Here is a 23,222-nt window from a genome sequence, read left to right on the forward strand (position 1 = left end):
CACTGAAGGAAGAAGAGTGTGAATGCAGCCTTCTTGGAAATGAATTTGAAGAGCGGGGCCACAATGAGCTAAAAATGACAGCTTGATTTTGTCTGTAGCCTTCTTTCAAACCAATCACCAATTTTGTATTTGGAGTGCTCTTAAAATAAACTTGATTCCCAGGCGTTGGCTTTTTCTGGATCATTTGCACAAATGGAAAACATAAAATCCAGGGAAAATACACACAGATCTTTGTTTCTTTGTACTTTTTTTCTTTTCCCCCACCTAACTCTTTAATTGAGAGAGATAACCTCCTCCTGAGAAATTAAAAGAGAGATCTCTTAGTAACATACATTATTATTAGTGCCACAGGAATTCAGTTGCATCCATGGTGACAACAGTAGGACAGCCTCTTCAGATAAATTACATGCTATGAATTCACACCTAAAAGTCGTGACTGGATAACAAAGTCTGAGATCTGGCCTCATCAGTCACTCCTATTGAAGACATGTACAAAAGATACAGTTACTGGATAAATATTATTGAAGTTTACACCTTCATTAATTGTGTCACTGTGCTGCCTAGAGTTAGGCTATCAAATGTGAGGTTGTAATGCCAAAGAAGCCACCTTAGGCTGACATCTTGCAAGGAAAGCTTTTCAGTAAAAGCTCTTCGCTGCGGGATGCAGCAGGAGTACCAGAAACATCAAAGGATTGAAACTGTCTTGTGTTGCCAGCAGTTGTCATGCTCAGCCAGCAGCTGGAATTGTATTATCTTTCAGAAAAGGCCAATATTAAGCTCCCAAATAGAACTGTTCATTTCTGTGTCCAAGGTGCTTTTCTGTAGGCTTATGAGTGTTACATTAGCACAACAAAGCTTACTGGGTTCTTCAGCACATTCTACTTTCCTAAATCCCCCTCTACCTTACTTCTTACAGCTCTGGCTGTTTCCTGAGTATTTAGCTCAAGCGCTAGGTAGAGTTGTTGCATGCTGGAGGAAAGGCTTGTGTCTCACCATCAAAGTGGCTGCATTTAAAGAGTAAGTGGAAGACAATTTTCTGTATAAATGTATTTTAAAACTTTTGAAAAGTTTTAAACCCATTGGGATAGAAATCATCTGTAAGTGCTTGCAAGCTAAAGCCAAACACATTCTATTTGGACACATGAATACTTAACCCTGAGGTTGGGAAGCCACTGGAACAATCACTCTAGAGACACAGTGGTTCTGCGTCACTTGAAGTCCTTAAAGCAGTCCTTGAGGCCTTTTCTAAACATATGCTTTAGTTCAATGGTAGATTACATGCTTGCGGCAGGAACAACTAGTAAATCTCTACAGATTACACTATACAAAAGGGCTATACTATGTAGTCATTCATGGCTCCACACAGCCTTCAGAAATTCAGGAATCTGAAAATATTCATTCACATGTAGTGAGATACTGACCTAGAGTATATCTGAAATTTTTTTCAGCTCCTGCTATCTGACCAGGTTCTTGAACCTTCATGTCTTTGAGCTTCGACAGGAAAATATTTTTGCTTCCCCATCTCTTTTTATTTGCTTGGTTTTTTTTCTGATTTTATTTATCAGCCTGTAATTCTGTCAACTCTGAAAAAGTTTCTATGAAAGAAACAGGTGGGGCTTGTGGCTGCAGAAGAGACTGTTCTTTTATGCAGGAAAGCTCCCCAACTGTTCTTTCAACTCTTTGATGTGCAGATTCAGTAGAGGCTAGTGTGTAAATCTATCTTTATTACAGATTTGTGGGTTTGTTTTTTTGCTGGGTGGAAGTTAGTCTTATAAAAATGAATAGCAATGCAACATGCCACTTAGCATCAGTAATTGCTGGATTTTGAGCACTAACAACAGGAGTCTTGATTCTGCAAACAATGGCCCAGCTCACAGCAGCATCAAGCAGACAAGACTGGCTTGATTTCAACAATTTCACAGCCTGAGAGACATGTTTGGTTGGTTTTTTTTTTTTTTTTCTTGACTTGTACCTAAATGTATAAAAAACTTAGTAAAAGCACTATATGATAACACTAAGGAACAACGTGAGTTCACTTGCATGACTAAAAGTGTGGCTCCATAGAAATGAAAGCTGATTAAAGCTTGGGCTGCTGCAGTCTCACCTTTCTCTCTGCAGCTGCATGTTTCCCTCCCTTCTCTCTCTTGCTGATAACATTAGTGCTGTCAGACTGCGTGATGGGCTAGATCAGACGACTGACCTGGCTGAAGGCAAATCAGCGTTTTACTAAGGTTAGGGCTCATGTGCTTAATCTCCCTGAACCAGTGCACCACACAGTTGCACAACGACCAGTGGAGGTGCAGGAGATCAGTGCAGAAAGAAACAAGCTCAGGTAGGCCAGACGGCTTGGATGGAACCGCTGTGGAAGTGCATCCCTTCAGTGCCTCCTAATCTGGTGTTGTCCTGAAGCAGAGCCATTGTGTGCTGCCTGACCTCCCTTGGAGGAAGGTTTTGTTGAACCCTGTCTCTGTCAGCCTCCTCTTCTCCCGAGTGGACTGCTGATCACAAGGTAAGCCTGTTGACCACCTGAACAGGGCTGTGCTTCTGCTCCTCTGCAGGCAGCAGTCCTCCCATGTGGTTTAAGTACAGCAACTTAAGCCTGCAGTTTACTTTTGATTAAAATGGGCAGTATCATTAGAAAGTCAACATATGAGAAAATTATAATTTGGGGGTGAAATGAGGTGTTTAACACAGAAAATAAGGATGGACTGCACTGCAGTTACTGGTTACTGTTTTAATGCAGAATGAATTCAGGGATAAAGATGAGCAGAAATTAGTTTTAACTTATGTTTGTGACAATTAGATTTAACTTTTCCTTAGAGCGGTCAGAGTCAGAAAGAAGGAAGTACAAGCACAAGTAAGAAGCTCTGAAAAAGAGCTTAAAATGTCACTGAACTGCACCACAGGTTTGTGTAATTGTTTTTGAAGTTACATACAGGAGAAGGAGGAAAATGAAACTATACTTGTGTGCGTAGCAGAACAAGATGGTAGATGCTAGTGCTAGATGAACTGGCACTTGTTCAGATCCTCTCCAGTGGTCTTGCCTGTTCTGTGGGACAATAATGAATGGAAAAAAGACTACCTGCCTGTAGCGTGGCTTCCAGTGTTGGGAGCAGCCTTGAGGAGCTCATGAAACTTGTACTTATGATGCAGCACAAGACAACATTTCTCACTCAGTGAACAAGAGAGTGGAAAGAGGGCAGTCAGCTGTAACCAACCTCCTACTTCATTCATTGGTACTTCTGAAGAATGAATAATGACATGAATACCTAAATACTGGCCTAAGTACAAAAGCTGCTATTGAAAAGTGTTCCAAAAAACAAAACGCAAGGATGAAAGCAAGGGGCTTTGTCCTTGGCAGGGTTGAGAAAGGCATCCAGGGGAGTTGCACTGTGAAGCATGCAAAAAAGAACAAGAATTGTGCTAAGCAATAATAGGTGAAATCTGTCACTGCCAGAAGAGGTCACTACACTGCTATCAATTACTGTAATCATTGCCAGTAGTCATCATCTGCGCACAGGAACAGCTCCCCTGTGTGTACAATTTGGAGGGGTAGCTTCTTCCTGTGTCCCTGAAAACAGGGGAGGGGACCTCACCAGCTCTACTGATCTTGCTGGGCAAAGCACTGCCTGTTAGGCAAACCTTAAGCACAAAAGCTGAACTAAGGTGACATGTCCAAACTATATTTTAGAAGGGTAGCAGCTTCCTGGAAGGTCTTCAACGCCCGCTCAGCCAGGAGGCAGGCAGGGCTGTGGTTCCTGCCTGTGGAAAGGCTGTGCAAAACTACTTAATTCCCCTGTCCTCACCGGGAAACAAAATAAAGCAAACTCAAAAGAAACCAAGTTATCTGGAATAATGGGGGAAGATAACTAATCAGTTCAGTTTTGGCTTGCATGATATCAGCCTTTCAACCATCTATGCCTGCAAGGACTACAAATCCCAGTGCCTCACATCTGCAGAAGACAGTTACTCCATCTGGAGAAGATTTAGAGTTGGCAACAGGTCAAAAAATCAGTAAGTTATATACTTATGGTCTAGAAATATGGAAAGGCAGTAAACTTGTGAAAAGTTTACCACTACAAACTCTAAAAAGGGCTTCACCCAATGCTATAGATAGCTAGAGAGAGCAAGTTGTCAGCACCTCAAGTGTTTCAGAGCTATGAAGTGTTGAAAGATAAGTGGTATGCTTCAGCAAGGACTGAGGACATTTGTACCACAGAGGGAAGCAGCATCCATCCTGAGCATGGTATTCTGGAGTCAGGAGGCAGCTGAACTTTACAAAAAACCAAACCCTTTCTTTTCAACCTGAGGCATGGACAGTCTCTCCCTGAGAGACCTGATGTCCACTTAGTTGCACAGAGACATTTGGGCAGACAACTGGTCTGGGTTCACTGGGATGGGAAAACTTTGATTGTGAATATTCTGAGCAGAGTTTGCTTATGGCTGATCCTGTTACAAATTCTTCTTCTCCCTACTGTAGTGTCTCTCTGTGCCTCTTTCCCACATTGGAAGCAGCAGTTTGATGATTTGTGCCTCTCTTGCTTTTGTGGGGAAATACTGCTTTGGGGCAACCTGATTTTCCCTTCTCCATCTTGCTGCATGTCTGTACCACAGATGTTTTGGGCTGTATTCAGCAGGGAAGGAACAGGGTAACAAAGAGGAAATGGTGTGTCTGGCTCTATATTCAGTATTTCCACCAGCCCACTAGCACTGTGCCTGCTGGAGTGGAGAACTGTCCCCACACAGGCAAGAGGGCTCATGTGGCGCTGCCAAGTGCCATCACACAGGCTGGAGGTTGCTGCTTTGCTGGGCAAGCAGGCCCCTGCTCTACTTTGCTCTCTGCTACAAAAGAAAAGTGCCTGTGGGATTCTCCCTGCACAGCTGGATTTGATTTGCTATGATTTGTACATAGTGGGTTAACAGTGAGATTTTTCTCTTGGTAATAAAATCACTAGGTTGTATGCTATTAGTTGAAAACTGACTCCATCAGTGTTTCAGTAGGTGAAGTGTTTTAACAAGCATCCACCAACCTCATGGGCTATTTATTTAAACCAATAATTTATTCTTAACACCCCCCCACCCCACCCCGTAGAATGTTGATAAGAGTGGGGGAAAGTCTCCATATAGCCCAAACCAAATAACTCCTCAGTCCAACCATTAAGCACTTCCTTAAAAGAAAAAAAAAACAGTCCTGGCTCCTCATTTGGAGAGCAAGCTGTTGATGGCCTGTCTGGTGTGATCTTTCTGGTTCAGGTTTTATTATTGTGCTTTGCAGCCAGCCCTGAAGAGTTTGTAAACAAAGTAGGCTCAGACCTCATGTAAGACCTAAGAAGCAGCAGACTACTTTGTAGTATTAAAGAGGGTGGTAGTAAGGAGTGGTTTCCCATGCCCATGTCATCCTAAGCATGTGTTGATAACTATATGCTTACTATGCAATCGTTCACATCCTGCTTTTGCTTAAGCAAACAGTATTTATATATAGCCAAAGCATAAACCTCCAGTGTCCCCTTCCCTTTTAGCCACATAAAACTGCATACTTTTATTTATACCTGCACAAATATAAAGCTTTTCTTTGCAAAGGGCCTAAAGGCTTAGGCAACACCCTTGTTTTTATCTTTTTGTCCCTCTCCTAAGAGGGAAGCAGTGTGTTCACAGGAAGGGTAGAGAACTGCAACCCAAACAAACAGAAAACCATTTGTTCATTGTTTTGGTTGATAAGCCCTAGCTGTCAGAGTTTGCCCGAGGCAGCTGAATTGCATTCCCAGGAGTGTCTTGCCCAGGCTCTGCTCAACTGGGGCCTTGACTGATGCAGTCCTGTGTAATGTGCTGCAGCCCTCCTATAGCCTCAGGGACTTAGCCAAATGGCTGGTCTTTCAGCCAGTACCCAGGAAATCTGTGTGTCTGGCAAAGCATGGAGGAGCCCTGTGAGATCAGAATGCTTCCTCTGGTGGAGGACAAACATTTTATGGTACCAGGACCACTTTTGTTATGTGAGCTTAGTAGTGCTGCTGCAGTTCCTTCACCGACATGCTGTGCAGAGGAATCTGGCCTTTAGAAACACAGTGTTCATGTACTTAAATAATCTCTTAGGGTCAAAGACCTGCGGAGCTCTTCGGAGATACGAAAGCAAGTGAGGCAGGGATGAGTGGCTCTGGGCTTTTGTTACTCATAGTGAGGTGCCACAGAGAAATGGGTGTGCAATGGGTGACTCAATGCTGTGTCACTCCTTTCCATCTGCCACACTTCATGGACAATCAAGATGTGCAACTCAGGGCAGACTGAGGCAGTATAACTTCCATATGGTACAGATTGATACAGATTCAGAGAAAGACATTAAAGACATTCCCACACAATCTGCTGTTTCTGTGTGAAGTAAGAGTGTGCAGGTCTCCCAACATGTGTGCTCATCAGTCACAGTGCCAAAGGCAGGCATCAGTGTAAACCTGTCACACCTGATGGGCAAAGCATATCCAGTGGGCTTCCTGCATTAAAAGCAAAACATAAAGCACTGGCAAGATTCTCATGAGAATGAATCGCATCTGATTGAGGTTATAGCTGCCGATATTGGCAGTAAATACTTCAACTTTCACAATTCTATGTATTACGTTATGCTGTCAGCTACTTTCCATGTCAGTGACAAGGTATGTGCTTTGCCCTCAGTATCTCTAGCAATAGTACTTACGAAGTGATTTTTGTTTCTTTTTTGTTGTTGTTGAATTTTTTTATTGGTCAGAGCCATTTTCTTGGTGTGCTAACTTTGTTTTTTCCTGCCTAAAGCCTTCTTTATATGAGTATGAGCTGGTATACAAACTCAGATCAGTGAGGACCAACTGCTGATGATCCTGTTTTAAATACATTTCATGACCTACTTTGTGATGTGGTGGTTTTGTTTGTTTGTTTGTTTGTTTTCACTTTGAAAAAAGCTCTTCCAGGTGGACTCTGCTGTGATACTTCTGTAATGCTGAGGCACTTGCATGCTGTCAGCCTTGCTGCCTTAGCCACCCAACATGCATTGGAAGGCTCAGTAGCTGCTGTTCCAGATTTTGTAACCATTCTGGAAAAAAAGAAGGGCTGGAGTCTATGATTTCAATGACTTTCTACTCTCAGTCTTCATCAATTATCACTGAAAGAAAGATGAGACTGAGCACTGTATTTGCTTCTCAGAGGGACAGATGCATGCTGAGTAAATGGTATCTTATTGAAAAAGCACGGGAGGATAGAAGAAAGTATTGTTAATTAGAACAGGAGATGCCAAGATGTTGCTTTTTCCCCTGTAAATCTGGATAAATAACATATTGGCTTGCATACTATTGAATTGCCTTAGTGAGAAATTTATATCAAGATTTTATTAAAATGACCTTGTATATCACCAGGATTTAGATTTGATTCTGATTGACTGGAGGGGAGATGTTGGGTAGAGATGATGAAAAGCAATGCAGGTGAAAATACTGGTTAACCAATATGCTTTTAGTGTGAGAAATTAGTAAGATCAGTAGAATAAGGATGTCAGTTTGTCCTTTCCCTAATTTTTTTCAAACAAAAGTATTTGACATCTTCTTTGGTTTAGTTTCCACAAATAAAAGCTGAATGTGACAGTTAATGTGTAACACTATGGATAAATATACACACACCTTTAAACAAGAGGATGATGGGAATGCTTAAATCAATGATTCCCAAACTGTGCTCTGCAGCTAATATGCAGAGCCAACATTAGTTCTGAGCTTCCCATCTGGGTGCATCGGTAGTCTGCGAGAAAATCTGACATGCAAAACAGTTTGAAAGCTTCTGTGTTAAAAAAACTGGATAACTGAAGTAAGTTAATTCATTCAATTACTAGCTGAAATGATCAGTGACTCACTGACAGCTGCCATTAAGAGCTTATGAGGACTTCTACAGTCCTGAAAATCTTCAAGAGAGTAAGCATTTGGTTCACCTATTTCTACAAATAAAGGTGTCAGCTTATGCTGTTAAAGAAAAATCAAATTTGTTTAGGAATCAGTGTTGGGCACCAAACAGCTAGTAAGGTAATCATTAGCTTTTTGTCTGATAGGGTAACTTGCAAAAAGGATCATAACTTAAAAAGAAAAAAAGCTTTAACTGCAGTCCGTATGACTATGGCCAAATAGTAGGGGAAAAAACCTTCCAGCTAAAGGTTACTTTGGAAAACTCTGCCTATGGCTTCTATGGTTTTAGGAACAGACATGCATGCCTGGAGTAGTTTAGCTGTGCTTACCTTGCCACATAACAGGAGTCAGGAGTGGGTGTCCTATGGGGAACCTTTCAGCACTCCATTTTTCTGCTTGTTGCAGAACTGTTTTTTGTTCTTGAGGAAAGTTAGTAGGGAGAACAAAACTGGAAGCTGGCTTTGAAAGTTTTGAAGGCGTTCTGACTTGGCTGGTAACTAGAGCCATATGCATAAAAAGAGAATAATTACCCTCTTGAGAACTGGCCTGCTGTTCATTTTACGTCAACACCAGCTTCTATACTTGTTTTACTCAGGATTTAGGTCTGGTCTTTGGCTTGCATCTCTGTGTATATTTATGTATGTATGAGGTATTATTTACCTGCAGTGTAGGTGTCCAAAAAGCACATGCAGGATTGTCGTACTAGAGAAATGTTCAGTAAATCAGAGCAAAATTACTGTTCCCATTTAGAAGAGACATTGTATCATTTTTTGGAAAAGGGCAACAGGAGAAAGAGCTTAGTTTTCAAAACTTGATTTAGTCTTTGTTAAGAGAAAATGCTTTTGCTTTATTATACATTTTCTTCTCTCCACGTGCCTTCCCCCACATCCCCACCCTGTAATGCTGATCATTACCAAGATCCCTTCTATATATAAAATTGATCCTTCAAGGAGTTGCAAGCCGCATTGCTGAAGGCAGCAGTGACCTATAAGGAAAGACCGAAGTAACAGGGGTTGCTTCATGCCACAGATTGCTGAGGAAAGTCACAATATGTCTTTAAGCATTGCTGCATGCAAAAAGAAGGAGTATACTTTTAGTGATTTCCATGATCCTGGGACCAGGAGTGATGGCTCTATGCTTCTGCAAGAACAATAGAGGCAAGATATTAGCAAAAAAAATCATAAAGCAAGGCAAATAAAGACTTAAAATAGGTCTCCAGGACAGGGTGCAGAATCTTAATGCCTGCAGACTTTTATAAACAAGTTAAGACATCCTCTTTCCCCAAGGCAGGTAGATCATGTGTACTTCGGGTAACAGCTGTGTGCTGTTATCATAATACAGAATAAGGACAGAGTACTCCAAAAGCTTTACTACTTGGTTTGGCTTTTGTTTTTAAGATTAATAAAAAACACATCAGAGAGCAGTAGATAAATAAGTAACCTGCATTACTTGTACAAAAAGTTATATAAATACAAGTTTGCTGTTTTGTTTTCTTTTTAGAGAAGGAAGCCATCTTTTCATAAAATAGCCAGCAATCCTTATCTTAACTGAGATGCTGCCAAGTCACAGTTCAGAGGACAGACATGTCAAATTAAATCCTCACTGTGCAGAGACAACACAGTGGCCCTTCCAGATCTGATCCTTCATGTTTTTCCTATGCACAGTTATATAGCTACTACTCAACATGTGATCATCTGAATATGTTTTGCTATTAAACAAACAAAAATAATTCCCCATATTGCTTTTTGTTAACTACTGTACTAGAATTATCCACCACATTTTCATCATCATCATCATTATTGTTGTTAAGGAATTGTCCTTCATTCCATGCATAATTATAATTTCACGTGTTAAAAACATCATCCCTCCCTCATGTTATAGCTTATAAAGCATTCTGTGCACAGTAAAGTAAATCCCCAGTTAAATGCAAATGCTACTAAAGTTAAAAGAAATACACTATTACTGTGGATTTTAGAGGAGCAAAATTCTGGGGAGATTTAGAAAAAACCCAAAATAGTTTTACCTGGACAAAATAGTGTACAATTATTAATATTGCACTTTTTGTACAAGAAATCCTAATAAATATACAGAAAAGATATACATTTACATACATAGAAAGACATTCTTCTTTTTTTTAAATAAAAAGTTACACTAGTGTTTAGCAACACTATTTCTTGAAGACCCATTTTTAGTAAAAGTGTTCACTGCCAGATGTGTTTTGAAATAACCCAACTTGGAACAGTTTGATGTTATGAACCTGGCACTGACCTCAAGAGTGGACTCCCAGTTTTGCTGAAAAATCCATGTGTCACAGAAGCTGAAACACAGCAGTCCTTGAAGAGCATTTCACTAATGTACCACAATGAACGAACCCCACTGGGGTGACAGGAGCGGCACAGCTAAGCCCTTAATTTAGAGATGGTATTGAACCAAAGCCTTGGATCCAGATAGCTCTCCTTTAAACTTTCACATTGCTCAATGCCCCTACTTTGCAGATTTCCTCTAATTTTAGGGTCCTATTCTGAGCAGAGCAGACAGTGCCCAAGGATGAAGCACTTCGCTGGCTGAATAACCACTGCAGCTGGCCAGGGGGAAAGACTCACAGACAGCATGCAAAGTCATGCTGTGGGTGTGATGTTTGAGCCTCACTTCTTAGATAGTAGTGTCAGAGTGTTATTTATACATGGGCTTAGAAATGTGCCGGAGAGGAGAGGAATAAGTTTATTAAAAATTATTTGGATTAGTTGTCTGGGGCTGATACTGAATCTATTCTGTTTCTACTGAGTAGGAGTAACCACAAGAAATCAGATTACAGCTCTTTTCTTCTACTTGTACAAAAGCCTTGGCTGTCAGGAGAGAGAAATTTCACATTAGCAGGATAGGAAAACCTACTTCCTCAGGTTTCTTTCCAAAAACCCAGGTCTGAAAACACCTGAACTCTGGGAGCTGGTACTGCTCTCTTTTGCAAATAAGTGTTAGTAGGATGGAGTACGCAAAGTAGCTCCTGTTATGACATACAATTGCTATCTTTCCTGCCTGTACTCTCTAGAGGACAGCATTTGCAGGTTTGTACTACAGTCTGTCAATAGCAGACCATATTTTCTCTTCCTGGATAATGAACATAATCACCTCACTTCTGTGCTGAGGATAAACCTCCTATTCCCAGTCCTCCCTCACAAAGACAACCTGGAAACATTTTCAGGTGTGTGTTAGACTCACTTATGTTACACACCATTGTTCAACTTCATCAGACACCAGATCCTTAAAGATCATGAGGATCTGCTGAAATCATTTGAAGGCCTGGCATGAGATAGAGAAAGGAGTTTAGAAAGGAAAAAAACTAGGAATAAAATCTTGGATGTAACAAATAGGTTTATAAAGGAATATCATATGCTTATATTCTCAAAGTAGTCTAAGATGATATATCTGTGCACTGCATAGCTGAATGTTTAGCTTAGCCTTTTTTTTTTCTCCAGTACTCCATGACCCGTCAAGCTGTTTATTTGTTTCATATTTTGGTGGTCCAACATGGTGCTAGGTTTTTACTCTCATCTGCTTTCCCACCTGTCTGTTGGTGTATCCCTAGACATGTACACAGATTATAGGGCAGCCCTACTCCTCTCAGGCCCATTGCTGGTGTCATGGGGCTCACTGATGCTTTGTGGTCTACCCTCATGACCATGTCTTGTTGCATTCTGTCTCCCAGATTCATAGAAGGGAAAACTTGTCAGTCCCTTTACAACAACAATTTGGTAAAAGGTTATCGTTTCTTTTTTAGAGGGAAATAAATAAATAAAATGAAAAAAGAATTCCATTCCATTTATATTTTCTGTAGAAGTCCTTGCTTCAGTGAAGCACAGGCTGTGATCCCCTTGTTCCTCCATTTCCATTGCCTCTGTCTTCAAGCTTTTCCACAAGTCCCACAGCAGCGTGACTTGAACTGGGTAAGCTGGCAGAGTTTGAGCTGCTTCACTTTCTCACAGTACCTTGTGGTGTCTCTGCACTCCACTGAAGAGGGGGAAAAAAGAAGGAGAAATAGTGATGAAGCAGTGAAAGGAGGATTTCTTACCCGAGAACATTTCATGGCGTGGTCTAGAGGGGAACCAAGATAGTGTTGTGATGGGAAGTTTCATAATGAGCATGGGCTTGACTTACTGCAAAGACTGAATGAGGACTTCAAGCAGCCAAAGACTCAAAGGAGAATGTAGAGGGCAGCCTTTGCTTTCAGAGCCTGGGGAAGAGGGCTTCTGAGGCTGCTCCAACACTCTGTCAGTTTGTTGTCTACCAGAATTTTAGGGAGGCTTTAGGAGTTTCCTAACAGTTGTTAAACCAAAGATGAAGTAGTAAACAAAACTGGAAACCTATTTTAACAGAGTAGCTCAAAGGCACTTTAGCCAACCTTTTGCATTTGAAGAGACAGTGTGCAGGAGTGCCATCCCACCTGACCACGTGTTGTACTGTGCTTTTCACATCTGTGTTGCAGAACACAGCCTGGGTTAAAGGTGTTAAGACATTTTTTGAATTCGTCTAGGACTTAGGTACTAGGATCATTTAGAGAGTTTTTAGGGCTTCCAGCCTCCTGCTTTTGAGCTGCAGATTAGAAAACTGTCCAGCATCCTGCAAGACTTTGGGTGTGTTGTTGCCTGAAGGACACTCACTTCCCATGTTAAGGATGGAAAGAGGATCATCACAGAGCAGCTGTACAGCCCTCTCCAGTAAAGTCTGTGCCAAATAACTTCACTGTTGTCTAGGTGTGGAATATTTCTCTATAGCAGGAAGAGGCTGGACAGACAGCAAAGGTCTTGCTTGGTACCTGTAAGCTCTGTCAGTCCTCCAAGCATTATGAGGAGCAGCTGAGAGAGTTGGGATTGTTTAGTTTTGTGAAGAGGAGGTTGAGGGGAAACCCTATGGCTTTCTACAACTACTTGAAAGGAGGTGGTACAGAGGTGGATGTTGATCTGTTCTTCCATGTAACTAGTGACAGGACAAGAGGTAATGGCTTCAAGTTGTGCCAGGGGAGGTTTAGATTGGATATTAGGAAAAATTTCTTTACTGAAAGAGTGGTCAAGCACTGGAACAGGCTGCCCAGGGAAGTGGTGGAATCACCATTCCTGGAGGTGTTCAAGAAGTGTGTGGATATGGCACTTCAGAACATGGTTTAGTGGGCATGGTGGTGTTGGGTTGACAGTTGGACTCAATGATCTTAAAGGTCATCATCAGCTTGTGCTGCTTGGTGTTTCCCAAGTGGACATTACCATAGTGGAGCATTGTTTCCAAAGAGGCATATCACCCGTTCTATTTTTTTTCTTCTGTATTTTTTGTGGTTTGTTTGTTTGTTTGTTTTTGTGGTTTTTGGGGGGTGTTTGGGTTTTTGTTTGTTTGTTTTTGTTTTTTGGTTGGTTGGTTGTTTTTTTCTGCCTTCTTTTTTTCCTTAGGTTTTTTTGTTTTTAAATATTTGTAACTTTTCTAGTCCTTTGGCAGGCCCAATTAGTTGCTTGTCACCTGAAAGCAAGCAGTCTTCACTTCAGGAATTCCCATTCGGTCCACCCGCTGGATTTAGACTTACTGTCTGTGGTTCATGTTTTTCATTCTGTCTATATCATTAACAGTTAATTAAGACTGCATCAGCCATTTGACATGCTACTAGCAATGGGATGCAAACTCCATGCTAACACCATCACTGACAAGCCACCAGGTACCATTCCCCCTGAGGCAGTGAGTTTTGGACACTGCATTTTGCCCATGTTCAGACTGGAGGTTCCCCAGGTTGCTCAGCCCAGCTGCAAGGTCCAGTGGTGCATTTCTGAGAGACGGCTCTGCCTTCTTTCCCCGCCCTGTGATGCACTGCCTCCCCTCCTCTCAGCGACATACTGTTTTCACAGGGTGTGATGTTGCAGCGCTGCCAGTTTGCTGGCCGCGGCCTCCAGGAGCAGTGATGCTCCAGCACAGGCTTGTTGGTGCGGACATGCACGCAGTCCACGCGCCGGGACTGGAAGCCGTAGTTTCCACACGTAGCCGTGCAGACAGTCCAGAGGCTGACCCTCCAGTGCACACCACAAATGTCAGTCCAGCAGTTCTGGGTACTCAAAGGCCTGTAGGGAGGAGGGAGAGAGGGGTGATCCATCACCATGCTGCCCAGGGAGTGAGCACGCAGTGCTCCTGGTGTCATGCAAGTTCCGGGGACAGCAAGCCTTGCATATCACAAACATAATTGCTTCAGAGCACTGTATCGATCAGGTCTTCAATGAGTGCAAGTAGGGGTAACTCCACTGCACTGAAAGTCAGTTTGCAACTGCACTCAAGGACCAGACCCTCAGTGGGTGCACACTGGTATAGCACTACTCGAGCTAAATGACCACTTGAATTATTTGAACTATTTGAGGATTTGGCCAAAATGTCCTCTCCATGAAGTGCCAAATCAGAGGTCCTCTGAAAAGATGCAATGAGTCAAGTGGCAACCAGTAAGACCCAGCAGGGATTTGTAACTTTTTTATGGTTTTACAACCGGTGGTACAAAACTGATTTTCTGAAACCCTCCTTTTTCCTTTAACGCACTCTCACAGAAGATGCCTAGGCACACTTGGTTCCCATCTATTTGTCACACACGATAATGAATATACATGAGTAGGAGCCAAAGAGCCAATTATGTTAATTTTCAGTCATGATTAGGCATGATTTACATACCTAAGTCTTGTGTAAAGTAAATATGTTTTCACAATGCTGACAGGAGAGTTTATCTGCAAGAAGACAAGAGGTGTGGATTCCTCCTTTTTCACTAGTTAGAGCTTGTGTTTAAATAAGAGAGCAGGACACTAGCATCTTAAGAAGAAATAGCACAGCCTTTCATTTGGGATTTGGCATGCCTAGAAGGCTTTCCAGTTGTTGGCCAGCAAGTGTTGTTTTCTGGGGCTCATAAGAACAAAAAGTGAAGCCTGAACTTAAGCCTGGTTAGATTTGTACCATATAACTGTATGAGTTGCAGCATGATTTCTTTGTGACATAGGGAAAACTCAAAAGTCATCAGTTAAGTCACTACTCCACTCAACATCTCTGCAAAGGGTAGTGGTTTCAGACATAAGAGATTCCTCACCTACCTTGGTAAGGCACTGCATTGATCTGATGACACAGAAGTCCCATCTTTGGTCTGGCAAAATATCTGTCTGTGCTGTACAGCCAGCCGTGGTCCAATGCAAGGCCCGTTACACTGTGAACATAGAAAAATCACTTGAGGGAGATAAAAGGCAGGACATATTCCTTATTTATAATACTGCTGGTGAAATAAAGTGCATATTGCCCTGCAGTGACTGTTGAGCTTTCGAGCACTTCCTGCAGCTCTGCAGGCTTTGAAGCCTGAGCGTGCAGTCATCTTCTGCGCTACCTCACTCTCCTCCAGTATTAAAACTGCATTTCTATATCTGCTCTGTAGATTCATTGCCTCTCCTCTTCAATAGTTCAATCTCAAAGACATCTGTTAAGGCAAATAAAATGCTCTCATGTCACTAGCCAAGAGCCTGTGATCCATACAGGAAATCTCAGTACATTCCTTTTATTGTGCATTTTGCAGCTTGTACTGTAACAATTTATGGGAAAATAGTTAATAACCAACATTGAACCAAAACCAGATTCCACTCCATTCAATAAGTTAAAAGCATTGCAAGACAATAAACAGGCAGGCACAGGTTATTCAAGCTTATCAATCACATGCTTACTATTTAACTCTTCTAATCCTCTCCTTCAATTAAATCATAATTAGGTATAGGTATTAAACACACATCTGTGTTCTTCAAAAACTATTTCAACTGTTAGGAAACTGTTCTCCTAAGTATCTGGAAATTATATTCAAGAACAGACTGAGCATCGACGAAAGGGATCTTAGTGTGAGGGAGGAATTTTTGCCAGGGGAGGGCTGCTGACTGATCCCTCTGCTCCCTGCACCCCCTCATCAGTAGGAGCCCTGTTTCACACTACCATGAACTCCTCACATAATTCTCCCTTCCCACTGATATTTCTTCCCTCCATGATGACTGGGAGAGCGAAGCAGTGACTGCCAGGTTTCCAGTTGCTCCCTGTTGACTTTCTTGTTGAGCAAGGTGGATGGAAATCCCGTTTGTTGTAGCTTGTGTATCTGTAGGGGCTAGCAGTCCTCATCACCAGTAAGCCTTAGTCATTAGTTTTAAAATGATATGGGATTACATAGTGGACATCAAAATGCCACTAACATTAAATGAAGGAAAGGAATTCATTCTAGAGGTGGGAGTAGAGTAGGTGATCTGTTTATTTTCAATGTGAGTTGGGAAAGTCAGTTACTGCACCTGGGCAACAGGGACCTGATACCCCGTGATACTACTGAGACTGGATTCACTGAGCCACTGAGCCAGTGATATGTGCCTAACTGCAATTAGGTAACAGTCTTCTGGCTTGGAAACTGACCTGTATAGAACCATGTGAAACTTGATTTTTTTTAAGCCAGGTAGAAAAAATATTACATTGTAATGCACAGAGGTTAGGTCTAACAAATTAATTCAAACCTCTTTGACAGCCTCAGCTGAGTATGATGTCATGGGGAGCAATATAGCCCATAATGGCCTACAAACTAAGGATAAGGTAATTGGCTTTTTGCAAGGATAATCCAGTTCTTGGCTGGAATTCCACAGAGAGTGAAAATTTGCTTCTTTTATATAAAAGGAAAATTCCAAGCTTTAATCATAAATGTAATACAATAACTGAATCACGTTTCATGAGAGGAATTTCCAAAATATACAGGCAAGAGTTAAATGAACTTTTTTTTCAAGTAGTGAACAATAACAAGTTCTAGTAGCTAAAGACACTTTTTGCTACCAACATTGAAAAAAACCCCTGATGCAGCACAATGTATTGTGCATATTACCCCAAGCAAACTACTCTATTACTCTAACCTCTAATACAATGAGCTAGCATTTGCCATTGTTTTCAAACTGACTTACCACATATTAATTGCAAAAGGAGCTAAAATATTTAGTGATAGCTTATTATATGTCAAGATTAGTAGTTATTACTCTGAGTAATTATGTTCTTAGACTCTTCTTGCATGGTAAGAAGCCTTGCTTCTGTACCTTTACCTGATTCATTATTTCAATTAGATGTATGACTACTTTGGTTTTGTTGAACTGCTTTTTCTTTTTCCCTTAGAAAATGTTTATTTGACCAAAAGTGTTGTTAAAATATATCTGGCTTTAACCTCCAGCAAAATTGGCTTCTGTGTCTTTAACGCTATCTCTCATTCAACCTGGAATGCTATACCCCCATGTGAATTACCACTCTGGAGATCTTTGAGCTAAAATCTGTGAGTTTCTGCCCCTAATTCTGGAATATAGTGGCCTCATCAACCTTCTTATGTGGCTCAGTCAAGCTGAAGTGGAGAGAAAAGGGAGGAAAGCACATAGTAATGACCAGTCCCAGGTTATAATTGACTACATACTGACAAGCACCTTTTCAGGAAATCTCACAGCTCATAGAGAGACAAAGACAAAACTCTTCTGTGAATTCCCACAGTAAAGTGATTTAACTCTAAATACTTGAAACATTTGGTATTTATGGAGTGAAGCTTTTTAACATCTGATTGTTGTATGAAGCTGCAAAGAGAAAATTTGAAGATCTGCAAAATACCATGAAGTAGTCTGAAAATACTTTTAGCCCTCCATTTTGCTTTTTTTAAATGAAGCAAATCAATAAAGGTCCCACTTTTTGGAGTTCTCAGGCAACATCAGCAACTTTGTAAAACAGGGTCATTGTTCATCCTACCCTACCCCTGCCCCAAACCTGTCACAATCATCAGTCCTGACTCCTGCCAGTCAAAACTAAAACACATTCACTGGGTAGTAAGGGGAATTAAGACTTGCAGAAGGCTATTTTCCAGATGTGTCACCTGTCATTATAAAGAGGAGCTGCAAACCTTTCCACTGACTGAGGGTTATAGAGGAGTTTTCAATAAAAGTCCTACTCACAAGCAGCATTTCTAAGGATTGTGGGAAGCTACAGAATTCCAAGCATGCAGTGCTACAAATATGGAGTTGAAAGAGCTGAGCAACGTGGTTGACTCTTCAAAAGGCACAATCTAAAAATCTCAGGGCACAAAATCACTCCTCTCATTCTTGGTCACTTTTTTCTAGCTCATGCTAGGAGGTTGTCCTTGGACTGCTGACTTGTTCCTTACCTGGCCCCAGGAGGAAGCCACCCACTCAACACAGGGGTGCCTGTTACAGTTCTGTGTGTCCACGGGGTGCTTGGACACCTGGGCACAAGCCTCATTTGACATTGGGACAGAGCTGCCCTTTGCTGTCAGGCGCTGGCATGTCACTCGCCGCATCTGGATACCACCACCGCAGCTCCGTGTGCAAGGAGACCACGATGTTACCATCCACCTGTGAGAAAAAGGAGAATATGTCAGGGAGCAGATACATGCCACCATCTGCAGGATCATTGGTGTCAGCAGGTCTTTCTGTATTGGACCAAAGAAAGGCAACAATGTCTTGGCTCATTTAGGGTGTGATCTTGGAAGGTGCTGAGTGCCTCAGCTTCCCATAGTAGTTACTGAAAACTGCTCAGATGATGAAAGCAGAAAAAAGAGTATATTTTCCATTAAATTACCTTTCTCAAGGCTCTTTGGGCCCAGAATTCATTAGCTAGACCTTAAGACTTTTTTTAAAGGCTTAATAAATATTTCTAGCCCAGGCACAGGGCTTGGGCATGGCTGCAATTATATCATTGTGCTGCAGAGGCCTCGGTCACAGGCTACAGTCACAATGCCAGCAATGACAAGCACATTTACATCCCTTAGTACAGAAAGCTATCTCAGTAAAGTTGCTGGAGTAGCTCACAGACCACTTTGAACTTGCTGCTGACAGCATAGCCAAAAGCCTAGTGGGTCCTGCTGGTGTCTGCCTGCTCTGTTATGCCTCTGACAGCTGGCATAATCCAAAAAAGCCTGAAGGTTGGTCAGGGATGGGGCATTGCATAGTCAGCTCAGGGACAAAGGACACGTCTCTTCTTTCCTCTTGAGCTCTGACCATGCGTTCCCCAGCTGAGGCAGGGGCTCTGAATCTCTATGTGCTGGGGTTTAAAAAAATCCTGCCTAACTAGTAAAAAGCCTGTAACAATAGAAAATAATAGTCCAGGTCCAAACTCTCACCAAGATGGACAACACATTTTGTCTCTTTATGGATCATTAAGTGAAACACTCACATAGTAGGTTTTGGGAAGAAGGTAGGCAGGAACAGGAAGCATGGAACTGATTACTAGTTTCCTAAAGAGCTTTATGGTCAAGTCAGCAGTTTACTTCATTAAGTTTTTATGTGTTACTGGGAGGAAACAGTGCCTATCACATCCCTCACCTGCTGCAGTGTTTATGATTATTTTACAAAACAGGCAATAGGCATTCTCCAGTCCCACAGAGAGGCATCCATTGTTATTGCACAGTCTTCTGTGGGTCATTAACTCCCGAGACCACAGAAACAAGTATACAAACAAACACACTCTCAACAAGGAAAACAAAAGCACCGATACTTTTCTTCATGCAGTTTGGTGAGGTAGAATCTGAAGCTTCCACAACCCTTGTAAAAGCTCTGGTCTGCATTTCAATCGACTTTTATTTCCAAGCTTACATCTCAGCTGTTTCTTAGGAGCTGAGGGAGCATTGTGGTTTGTGTTACAGTTCAGGGATGGTATAAAAAGACATAAACCATTTCCAGGGAATTTACTGCCATCACCAAGGAGAACTGCTGCTAAAGAGCATGTTTCATATTTCATCAAATCTTTTTGTTTCCTTATGACTCAGCTGGCAACTCAGAAAACTTTTGCCTGCAAAGAGGGATAGGAATATATTTTAAAAGGTAATTAAACAGAACCTTGCCATATACCCAAGACACAGCAAGAATGGTAAATCTGGCTGCTTTCTTCTCATCAGGTTGTTTAGCACTCCTCCTTGCCTCAGCTTAGACTCTCTTTTTTAATGCAAGTCCCAAATCACTGTTGAATAAGAGAAGTTGTACTGGATTTCTCTTGAGATATTGACTACTTCTAAGGGCTTGTATACTGAAACACACCATGTCTGCAGTGGAAATAATGGAGAGGAGGAAGTAAAAACCCAGAAAAATATGTAAAAACACCTTTACACATGTCCAGTAAGGAGCCACTGAATTGCAAAAGCAGAACATTTTTAACATTGAGAGAGTATAACGCTACACTGACTCTCTGGATAGGAACTCAGGATGTATTCTTTGCAGCAAAGTGTGTCAAAGAAGGAAAGCATTTTGTGTGGGGAAGAAGCAGCAGAGGAAGACCCAAGTGTAGCCTTTCAATATATCCTGACTCCATTGTGTTTAACAGTAATGAAAAAAAACAGGGGATTGCAGGCGCAGAGAGTTACAATTCCAAGGAAACCACAAGCTAGCAGTCTCTAAAAGGAGGTAAAACTCAGTCTGACCCCCTTCTCATGTTCACTAGATCCCATTTTACAAAGGACATTTCCACCCTGCTAAGAGAATTCTTTGCAGTTGCAGCTACAGTGGTGCCTGTATTGATGTGTAGGTAACACAGGAACTCAGAATAAAACCCCAAAAGAGCTGTTAAACCTAGTTTCTTGTCTCTTATATTACTGGGATAAATTGATATGAAGCCATGCTGAATGCAACAAAGATACACTCCTACAGTTCTTGGGTGACAAAATTCCCATATGTACAGAGGTCAGAACAGGCATACTAATTTTCTAACCTAATTACTGAAGGAGTGAACTGTCTTTCTACCATGTACTGACAATGTTTTCCAGAAATCTTGCTACAATTTCCCAACTGTCTAGGCTAAGCACTCAAATTCCTTTTAAGCCATAACTTTTCTCCAGACAGGCACCAGAGAGGCTGCAATGGCATGATGTCCAGTGCAAAGTACTCTTCAAACACATTTTAAAAGCATGTATGACATTTTAACATGAGACAGACGAACCGTGAAGGGCAGTCTCTCCTGTTGCATGCAATGGGCTGCAGGGATGGCTTGGACTTCTCTTTGCAGTGAGATATGTTGACTTCAGCCCCATCCAGTAAGCACCTCAGCTGGGGCAGCTGCACCCCTTTGTGGCCACAGGAAGCCGAACACAACATGAGCTTGTCTACTGACCACTTGTATTCTGCCAAAAAAGTGCAGGGGAGACACATTAACACTCAAAAACTGCCAGCAGGAGACCCTTAGAAAAGAAAGAGTCAGAGATGTTTTCCAGGATGAAATATTTGGACTCAGTGTCTCACATGAAGGGGAGCTACCAATGCTTACAAGGCGTCAGGTAATGAACAAAGAAGGAACAGGATTCCAGTTGATGCAAGTCACTCACAGTCTTTGTTTAACAAACCCAATTTTGTGGTGCTTAGAAGCATCAGATGAAAAATGAATGACATGGTAGACTGAAGCCACATGCCAGTGATGCAGGATGTTGCATCTATATTTTTAAAGGGGTGTGATTTAGTGAAGATGTGGTTAACTGCAGTTACCAGCAGTATCTATGATTCTATGATCTTACAACAGTGTGCTTCTCACCAGGTAGATCATACAGATCATCCTTCCTGAAGATGAATGGGGAAGTTGCAACATACTTAAAATTTTATGACAAAGGTTAAGGACAAGTAAAATGCATCTCTACTACATCCTTGACAATCGGAGCAATGAAAGCTCCGTATGCTGGTCCAACCAGACTGCTCTGTTCTGTGACTTTGTCACCTTCAGCTTATTTCTAAAATATAACAGTTAAATATAACAGATAAATACAATAGTTGTATCATTTTCACAAGTGAAAGGTTTTCAAGCAAGAGGAAACTCTGAAACACTGACTTTAGCAGATTAACAGAGAGGCTTCTAATTATACAGGTTCGAACTGTGACACCTCTGCCTTGAATTTCTGGACAAGAAAATTGCCCAGACTCAACAAGCATAAGTATAGCTTGAATCAGTAACATGTGTTTTGTCCTCAGCAGGCTAGAGCACAGGTGTCATTTTGGTGAAGTAAAACCTAAGACCCTGCAAGGTACATAGTGGTTCTGAAAATCCATATCCATGGCAGTAAAACATAAAAACATTTATTTCCTGCTGTGCATGACAATCCTGGTTTCATATAGGAGAAATCCAGGATGAGAAAGGCAATGCAGGGAAGTCCATGGCAAGAGCTCCACAGGAGTGAAACTGGAGTTACCTTGTAGAGCCAGGGACGTTTTTTGTGTGAGCGAGCCAGCTTCATTCTGAGCAAGGCAGCTGAATTCACCATCAGGAGCATCATTGATGTTGAGTATCTGAAGAATTCGGCCTGCTGCCAGGAGGCGATGCTGCAGACTGAGAGGCTCACCAGAGTAAAGCCAGGTGATGTTTGGGGTTGGATGACCACCCACAGCACAACCTGAAAAACAGGGACATGAAAGAAACCTGCTGAGTACTGAAATAGCTTCAAAATTACATGCTTTGAAGTTGTAAAAATCAGGAAAAAACTGATTCCATCCCATTTTCTCTTCATTTTCTCGTAATGAAAAATAGGTAATTAATAACTTCTCAGCTGAAAAAAAAAAAATCCAAAAGCCAGTTAATCAACCATACGAAAATCTCAGATCAGTTTGGAAATATTTATATCAAGTCTTCTAAGGTTCCATTATTTTGGATCATCCTCATTTTAGTATTGAGGAAAGCAGGAGAAGGCAGTTACACACTTAGCATAAGCTCAAGGATCACGCTTGAACAAGCAATACAAACAGAACTTGATCTGCAAATCTCCTATTTAAATCACAGGGCCGCCCTCCTCTCTTGTTTTTTATATTAAAAGTCAAAAGTTTTTGTTACACAAAAGTTTACACAAAATTTTTGTTACATAAAAATCTGTTGAAAAACCAGAGATAAAATTGAGCCTTTAGAGGTTTTTTCATCACAGCAATTGGGAATTCTATAAGCAACAACCAACCAAAACCAGCAACTGAAAAGAACTTGCTGTTCTGAAGTGTTGGACAGGTATGCCTATGGATCATCAGCATAGCTGATGAGGTTTAGGTTCACAATGAACTTTTTGCCAGTTGAGCTGAGGGAGAGTCTGTAAGGTACTATTTCCTGTGGTCCTCATACCAGGTGCACACTTTGCCAGTTTCATGATGGATTACACAAGATTTGTGAGACTTGCATACCCTGGGAAACACAGCTAAATTGCCTTGCATGTTTCCTGGGGCAAAAGAAAGAAATAGGCAATTTCCATGGTGCAATCTATCCACATTAATTGCAGGGGTAGGGACCCAGAAGAGCCATGTACAAGGGATGGCACATATT

General features: G+C 41.6%; 1 protein-coding gene across 1 annotated transcript; it reads right to left on the minus strand.

Moving 5' to 3' along the window:
- Positions 1-11,676: 11,676 nt before the first annotated feature.
- LOC104537313 (ADAMTS-like protein 1) lies at positions 11,677-22,314 on the minus strand (the record flags this gene model as incomplete). Its single annotated transcript, XM_010180144.1, has 6 exons — positions 11,677-11,912; positions 13,776-13,996; positions 14,999-15,108; positions 18,097-18,304; positions 20,880-21,060; positions 22,114-22,314. Coding segments are annotated over 6 exons (1,028 nt in total), but the record flags the coding sequence as incomplete, so codon positions are not given.
- Positions 22,315-23,222: the final 908 nt, after the last annotated feature.

Source organism: Mesitornis unicolor, unplaced genomic scaffold (assembly GCF_000695765.1).
Source record: "Mesitornis unicolor isolate BGI_N332 unplaced genomic scaffold, ASM69576v1 scaffold32532, whole genome shotgun sequence".
In the NCBI taxonomy this organism is placed as follows: domain Eukaryota; kingdom Metazoa; phylum Chordata; class Aves; order Mesitornithiformes; family Mesitornithidae; genus Mesitornis; species Mesitornis unicolor.